We start from the raw sequence: 8834 nt of genomic DNA on the forward strand, positions 1-8834 counted from the left end.
AGCAGCTGGGACTACAGGTGCATGCCACCAGGCCTGGCTAATTTTTTTTTATCTTTACTAGAGATGGGGTTTCACTGTATTAGCTAGGATGGTCTCGATCTGTCGACCTTGTGATCTGCCCGTCTTGGCCTCCCAAAGTGCTGGGATTACAGGCGTGAGCCACTGTGCCCGGCCAACCTAGTCTTATTTAAGACGGAGCACGGAGCCCATATGGCCTCCCACCAGTCTGTCCACTCCCCCTGCCTTAGGCACTTCAGGTTTGGCAACCACTGATCTACTTCAACCTCATCCTTTTAATAACAACTCAAGTTGTTTTTTAGGACTTTTTCCTACATTCATTTATTTTTATTTTACTATTTTAGAGGTTCTTGCTGCCTCCTATTTGTGACAAAAGCCCTTGAGAATGTGCTCTCTTTGATTGTTTATTTTGTGAGGCTGCTACAGATTCACACGCCATTTAAATTCTGTCTCAGCCTTAAATATATACTAAGTATACGCTTGTCCAAATTCTTAATTTATAATGATTGCATAACATATTACCTTAATAAATTATTTTTCCTTAACTTCAATAATCTAATATAATACCTCTACTCAGGAAAGGTAGGGTGCTATTAAAAAACAATCTCATCCTTTAGGATATTATAAGACAGAAGCCCTTTGAGACTCAAGTACATAGGATTTTGTTGTACATTTCTTAAGGATAATGCAGCAATTTCTCAATACAGGGCAAAAAGTAGCAGGCTAACAACAGGAGAAGTATCAGCACAGTGTACATGGTACAGATAATAGGACAAAAGGACAGATAATTTCTGGAAAGGGATGACATACCCACTGGAACCATGTCCTGGTACTGTGGTCTACTGACTGTATTGAATGTACTGGATGGCCTGGGAAGAACTGGTGGTCCTGCATGTCGAGAATCTTCTCCTACCTGCGAACAGAGGCATCTTTTATATTCTGCACCAAGAGCCAGAATGCTATGTATCAGCATTCCAAACCAAGTTGTTCAAAATATTAACAATGAGCATGGTGAAGTACCACTTGATCAGAACGGACACCAGCTGTGGAGCTGAAGCAGGGTTCTTAGTTACTGAAAGTCTTGTTTTAGTGGCTAAATGGGGAGGGGGGGAAGGATTTGAGGCATCCACATTCTTGAGAGGGGCTGGGGCAGTGACTCTTTACCAAGCGGCACAGAAGTAGTTCAATCTGCTTATAATTACGGAGGCTGCAGCAGCTAAACAGCAGACTTGTTCATCAGGACTAACTTCTGCGTTGACAGAGCACAGTCTGCAACAACACAATCAAAGGGAAGACTGAGTGGTATAAAATGTTTTGGGGCAGTGCCAAGATATTTCTTCTTTTGGCTGAGGCAGGCCAGGGAATTCCCTGGCTCAGCAGAGGAGGGGTTGAAGAGCAGCAATCTTCATGTGGGGTTCCGAGTTAGTATATTATCTCCTCAGGAGCAATTTTCCGTGCCTATTAGAACACCTGGTACAACAGATCTTTCTGGTTTGAGCCTCCCACACCAGGGTGCTAATAGGAACAGGTGTGGAGGAGCTAAATAGGGTTGTCCTAACCTGAATTATTTATTGCACCTAATATAGATTTAGAAACTCATACACACAAGTAGATAACCAAAAATACCCATCAACAGTCTTACCAGAAAACTCTAATGTTTTTTTCGCTTCTGCTTTAGCATTTTTCCCCATATTACAGAAGTCTTTTAAGATAATAGTAGAACAGTAGTATAAGAGAGAATAAGAAAAAATAACATACTGCACTGGATTTATAAACTGGGATTTTGAAAATAGACTTTTATTCCACCCACAACCATTTGCAGCCCTTTTATCATATTGCATCACTTGGGTATTTGCTGAAGATTTTTCTAAAGACCCTAATGCTAGAAATATCTTCCCCACCCTCCACCGCTTGCTTGTCCTTTAAGAATGCTCTCACTCATTCTTCAAAGAGTAGTTCAAACAGCCCCTCCTCGACAAGGTCTTCCCTCTCCTTCAAGCCCAAGTTAAATACAACCTTCTCTGAGCTCCCACAGAACAAGCAGAACAAGCAGCTGCCATTGTGAACAGTTTATATTATTTGTCAATTATACCACAATAAAGCTAGAAAGATATAAATAAAAAGAAAAAAACATGATTATCTAAAGGTATATTTTTCTTTCCCAACTATTAAAAAAGAAAATTTACAAAGCATTTTTCATTCATATTTTTATTCATTTGTAGTATGGTTTCATGTTTACTTGCCTATTAAGAATGCGGGAAATGTGTGGGCCAGGCGTGGTGGCTCATGCCTATAATCCCAGCACTTTGGGTGGCCAAGGCGGCTGGATCACAAGGTCAACAGATCGAGACCATCCTGGCCAACACGGTGAAACCCCATCTCTACTAAAAATACAAAAATTAGCCGGGTGTGGTGGCAGGCACCTATTGTCCCAGCTACTCGGGAGGCTGAAGCAGGAGAATTTCTTGAACCCGGGAGGCAGTGGTTGCAGTGAACCAAGATTGCACCACTGCACTCCTGCCTGGTAACAGAGCAAGACTCAGTCTCAAAAAAAAAAAAAAAAGAAAAAAGAAAAAGGATGCAGGAAATGTGTTATTTATTTGCATCCCTTATAACAGCAACCATTATGTTTCTTCATTGTAGTAGGTGTTTGGTGTTAGCTTGTTAGATGGAAAGGACATCAATCTTTCTACTGACTGGAATATTTGCTGAAGGAATACAAGATGGTGGCTGAAATGACTCATGTATGTAATTAGAAGTTTTCTCATCCTGCTTCTCTTGAGTTACTGGCTTTGAGGAATGAATACAGCTACTCTCTGGGGAGATCTGATCACTAAGTACAGATTGTTAGTCAGATATCTGATCATTTTGACACTCCAATATATACTTTCTCTCCTTACAGTATGTTGCCATGTCTCATCATTTCCCAGAAAAGCCAAAGGTCTTCTCTCTGAGACCTCAGTCCTTGTAACCAGACCAGCAGACAGTAGGCAATCCCTCGGAAGGGCAGCACTGCAAGATGTGCATGATTCCAACAGCCGTGTCAGAAAGGACACTCCCCTGGAAGGTTTAACAACGTGGAGGGCTGGACGCTCAGTCTGTATGGAGTTATCTCTGGGCCACTGCTCAGTTTCCAGCCATAGGAGGAAAAGCCTTAACGTATCCCTTAGGGTCCCCTCTCATAAAGGCTACTACTACTAGACCATGAAAATAATTCATGTTCTAAGGTAGAGGGGTTGAAAAAAAAAGAAAGTATAGCTATTAATCTCATGTATGTTTTCCCAGAAAAATAGTCCTGACTAGACCAAACAGCCAGCTTCATACTGTGAAGTCATGATAAGGTGAGTGGTTAAAGGGCACGGGCTATGCAATAAAATATCAGACAGAGCCCTAATTGTGCTACACATCGCACACAAGGTCCAAAGGTGAGAGGTCTGTTCTGCTTTTAAGATGAATGCTGTTAGCGTCATTCAGTTCACCACTAATGGGTTACATGACAGCAAGGTAAAGATTTATTAGCTACTCATAAAACATAAATATTTTTGTACATACCTCATCCTGTAATATATTTGTATATCATTTTTATATGAGCTTCTCATGTGTACCCTTCTATATCTGCACTTACAACCAGTGAACACATGATGCATTGGAGCAAGTATGTAAATCATGAGGGGAAATTCCAAGAGCAGAATTTTGATGAATCAGATCCAGTTATTTACTGTATTCATATTTTTTCTTATGCAAAATATATGGCTACAAAGATATTTGATATACAATATAATATTGAAAACATGACATGCACATAGACACAGAAAAGGCATGTAAAGGCGGGTAAAGGATCCTAATTCTAAAGGGAATTTTCAGAGACAATGTAAATCAAGTGATGGTATATAATCAAATCATAAGCCCATAGGAAGGAGAAGAAAACTTGACTTAAGACATTTCTTTTATATATTTAAACTGCAAAAGGAAGAAGTGAAATAAGATTTGTTTTTTTGTGTTTTTTTTTTTGGTTAGGATATTAGAGGGCCCTCATGTGGTTACCATTGGTGCCTGCAAACTGGTTAAGCAGTTTTTAGCAATTCTTAGTTCAGCCCATTTTCTCCAGGCACATAAAGTATATAAAACAACTCTCTCAAAAATATCCTAATTTTAAAGAATACTAGTGAGGATTCCATAATCCCATAGCCCTGGATGAATATTTTAATGTAATATAGAACACCTCACTTAAGAAATTCTATATTTAACCAAGTTATATTCATTTCTTCCTGTGAGGCTGAAAATGGGTGTGCAAACAGGCTTATCAGCTCCCTGTCTTGAACATTTTAGTACATTATCAACTCCCTCTCACCTTCGTCTGAGTCAAAATATCTTAAATTTCTTCAGTTTTTCCTCACATATCCTACCTTTTTAAATTTGTGATTTAGGCTGTATGTATTTCCAGAGAAGCCCTGTCAACATTTGAAAGCTTTTCAGCCTCTAAATCAAACTCAAAAAAACAAAACAAAAAAATACTTAAAAAAAAATCCAATTTCTCAAACCATCACATTCTAGAAGCTTCTATCAACCAACAGGTCAGTCCCCAACATGCTTGACTCACCTCACCCGCACTGTGGCTGCGTTGCCTTGTCAGGTGTTGCCGATGAACCAGCGCACTTGTAGGTCTACTGCTCTGAAGTGGGAGCCGAGGATCAATGAAAGTGGTGGTACGGGAGTTGTGGTCCACAAAGAACGCCTAGGATACAATACACTGAGTCAAATACATGCCGCTCACATGTCTTAGCTGAGCTATAACATCAGACGGTCAGGAAAAGACTCACTTCTGAGTCACGATCTTAGCTCTATTTTCTCATAATTTTCAATATTTGGGGAAATTTCTCCTTACCCCCACAGGACAGATCACATTAGAGAAAGCCAAGCTTAGATGAGATCCAGAACGAAGAGAGCAGGAAGGAACATTATGCTTGGTTTTAGGAAATACTCTACAAGATAGTCATCAAAGATATGATCTGAGAAGGAAGCCAGAAGAATGGACATTTGGGCTTCTCTTAACTGACGGTCTTTGAGCTCTTACTATCATAGGTGGTTATTATAAAGGTCTTACCACCTTGAAACTTTTAAACATCATTGACTTCTCTTCTTTTTTCCTTCTCCTATACAGTAAGCCACCAAATCCTTCTCATTTTCTCACTGTAGTATCCTCTATTTGTCCCCTCCCAGCCTGAACACCACCCCATTATTTTGGGACTTTATTTTATGTGTATAAGTACTGGTGGTTTCTCAGCTGCTCCACATCTCTATCACCGTAGTCATTTAACTGGCCCATTACTATAGGAATATTCTTTCTAAATACATCAATTACACACCACCCAATCCAAAGCTTCTCGTGACTATCCATTGTCCACAGAAAAGACATTCCCACTCTTTGGTCAGTTTTTCATGACTCTTTAACAGTCTGCCTACATGCCTTTCCAGTTTAGTCACCCATTACACACCCATTCAAATTCATCACATACTGTCTAGAACTTTGGGCAAGGCACTTAAGTTCTCTGAGCTATATATTTCTTACAAAAACCTGTCTCTTTCATTCCTAACAAACATTTCTCCCCCACAATGTGTTAGGAGAGTGGAAGCCATGTCTGGCATGATCACTGTAGAATCTCTGGTAACATGAAATCACGAATGAGCATAAACCATTTACCTCAGCATTGCAGTAACATGAAATACAATGTAGCAAAGCAGTTTTTGGTCTATTTGTTTAATTCTAAAACTATACAAGTGCTATCTATCATTATCCTTAGGGGCCCAATGTTGTAAGTTTTCAAAGTAAAATTTACTCAAGGTAATAATGAAACCCATTATCTTAAGTACAATTAGAAATCGTAAGTTTTCCAAGATCAGATAGTTAATTAGGTCATCAAAGATGAAAGGGGCTATTAGGAGAGCCAGGAGACTCAGTACCTATAAACCAAGTGTCAAGGCACATGATGTATGCCAAATAACAGGCAAAAAGAACTGACCTTTCAAATCGATGGAGCTCAGTTAACAAAGTACCTTAACACCTAGAGATGAAGCTATCTAGGCAAATGCCAGAGGCAGATAGTATATTTATGCCTATTTAGAAACCTACTTTCCCATTATGGAACCGAATGTTTCATATGGAACTGTATGTACATCATTAAGAAATGGGGCAGGTCCCATATAGAAAACATTTTTACATCTTTATAAAGAAATAACTTTAAGCAATGGATGTACCAGAAAACAAAGCAGAAAAATGGACAGAACAGGAATCTTTCCCAGTCCTTTCTCTTACTATCCAATTTCTGGGTACAAAAAATAAAGGCTTTGTGTAACATTTTGTCATCAGCCTTACATCCTGGGTAATGTTTCCTCTTCACTAACCTTGGGTGAAACATCCTTCTTCTCAGGTCTTGGAAAAAGTACTCCAGTGATAAAACCTGTGTGGACTTGCATTGACAGGTTCTGACCCCAAATGTCACATTGGTCCCATTTGGTTTGTGCTTCTAATACAATTGTCCACTATTTCTGCCACTATTCAAAATGTCATAAAATAGCAATTAAATTATTTTGTACCAATGGATGTGGCTAATACCTATTTTTAAATAATACATATTAGAACCAAACCCATATCCTTTTTATGTAAATGGAGAGTAACAAGCTTTTATTACTAACACAATCCTATTAACCATCTTGTTTAAGGGAAAAATACAAAGAGCATAAATTAGAATGGCCTATTTACCTAATTTCTCAGGAATGTTTTGAAGGGATGGGTGGTCATTAACGGTACAATGATGCACTTGTAATTATAAAGACAAATGGGTGTCTACATGTAGGTCAACCGTGATTTGCATGTAGTGTCATAGCCTAATGTGATTTTAAGAGGCTTGTCTAAAATCCATTCTCGAAAGAACTATACTGCAAAAGCCTTGAGAGTAGTGACTCTATCTTACTCACTCTGTTATCCCCAATAGCTTTTAGGGCTGTGCCTGGAAGAAAGAGGGTGCTCAGATAAAAACAAATTGCCAAAAACTTGAATTTCCAACCAAAATACAAGGAGACAACTAACAATTAACTAACCAAGTGTTAAAAAGCATGTTCTTGGGCCAGGTGCGATGGCTCACATCTGTAATCCCAGCACTTTGGAAGGCTAAGGTGGGTGGATTGCTTGAGCTCAGAAGTTCGAGGCCAGCCTGGGCAACATGGCAAAACCCTGTCTCTACAAAATACTCAAAAATTATCCAGGCACGCGATGGCGGACACCTGTAGTCCCAGCTACTTGGGAGGCTGAAGTGAGAGGATCATTTGAGCCTGGGAGGTGGTGATTGCAGTGAGTCAAGATTGCACCACTGCACTCCAGCCTGGGTAGGTGATAGAGTGAGACCCCATGTAAAAAAAAAAAAAAAAAGCACGTTCTTTTACAAAAATACTGAAGATTTGGGGGAAAAAAATTGAGGGAAGCTAAAGACCCTAAAACCACAAACAGAAGATTTTAAAAATCCCATTGTAAATATGGACAAAGCACTAGGTTAAAAATTGAGAAGTAGGAGGCAACATAATGATTAAATGCTTGGAATTTGGAAAAAGACAAGCCTGGTTCTGAGTTCTAGTTTGCTACTTGCTAGTAATGCCACTTTGGGCAAACTAGTTAAAATTTTTAAACCTCGCTTTCTTTTCCTGTTAAAGGGGATCATAACTACATTAAAGGAAGGTTAACTGAGATGGTTCATATGAATTTTTGAGCATGCTGCCTCTGACACCTCAAGTATGAGGTACTATTATTATCACAAATAATAGTTTTCTTTTCTGAAACCATTTCCTAAGGATCACAATGTTTCTTGCTAAAGCCCATATACAAGGCTCAAAAAAAGGAGGACCAGTGAAAACTGTTTGTTACCAGGCTCCTTGTAAGTATGTGTGGCCAAGACTAAGTTCTGACCAGTAAGATGTAAAACATGGTACTTCTGGGAAATCTCCTGATGAAGGACAGATGATCCCTCGTTCTGTTCTTCGCCTATCTTACTCTCTGAAACACAAATTTAATAGTGGAGCTCCAGTAGCCATACTGAACCATGGGGATTGTTGAGGAAAAGAGTCAAACTCTGTAAAATACTTGAAGAGATTTATTCTGAGCCAAGCATGAGTGGCCAATGGCTTGTGACACAGCCCTCAAGAGATCCTGAGAATGTCTACCCAAGGTAGACTTGGTGTTATACATTTTAGAGAGGGCTAAGGCACCAAAAACACACGCAAGATATATGTTAGTTCAGTCTGGAAAGGCAAGACAACTGGAAGTAGGGGTGGGGGCGATTCTAGGTCATAGGGAGATTCAAAGATTTTCTGTTCGGCAGTTGGTTATTATCTAAAGATCTGGATGCAATCAATAGAAAGGAATGTCTGGGTTATGATGAGGGTTGTGGAGACCAAGGTTTTATCATGCAGATGAAGCCTCCAGGTAGCAGGCTTCAGAGACAAAAGGCTGTAAATATTTCTTATCAGACTCAAAGGGTCTGTTCTATCAGTCTTAAGGTCTCTGTTGGTGTTAACACCGGTCAGCTGTGAGGCGTATCCAACCCCCCCCCCCACTTTCCATCACGGCCTGAACTAGCTTTTTTAGGTTAACTTTGGAATGTCCTTGGCTGAGAGGAGGGGTGCATTCAGATGGCTTAGGGGCTTAGAATTTTATTTTTGGTTTACAAGATGAAGGATGGCTGAGCAAAAAGTTGGAAGGAGCGGTCGGGCGCAGTGGCTCACACCTCTAATCCCAGCACTTTGGTAGGCCAAGGTGGGCGGATCAC

The 8834-nt window shown here is 39.8% G+C and overlaps 1 protein-coding gene across 2 annotated transcripts in view; it reads right to left on the reverse strand.

The window, feature by feature from the left end:
• HECW2 (HECT, C2 and WW domain containing E3 ubiquitin protein ligase 2) overlaps positions 1 to 8834 on the reverse strand; it is a 402520-nt gene that overhangs the window by 73781 nt on the left and 319905 nt on the right. For both annotated transcript variants that reach the window (XM_011997186.1, XM_011997187.1), the window contains 2 exons: positions 4619 to 4753; positions 829 to 931 (listed from right to left, as the gene is read on the reverse strand). In XM_011997186.1, the coding sequence (XP_011852576.1) occupies positions 829 to 931; positions 4619 to 4753 (238 nt within the window). The remainder of the gene's footprint in view (positions 1 to 828; positions 932 to 4618; positions 4754 to 8834) is intronic.

This window comes from Mandrillus leucophaeus, unplaced genomic scaffold (genome assembly GCF_000951045.1).
Source record: "Mandrillus leucophaeus isolate KB7577 unplaced genomic scaffold, Mleu.le_1.0 Scaffold532, whole genome shotgun sequence".
NCBI classification, from domain to species: domain Eukaryota; kingdom Metazoa; phylum Chordata; class Mammalia; order Primates; family Cercopithecidae; genus Mandrillus; species Mandrillus leucophaeus.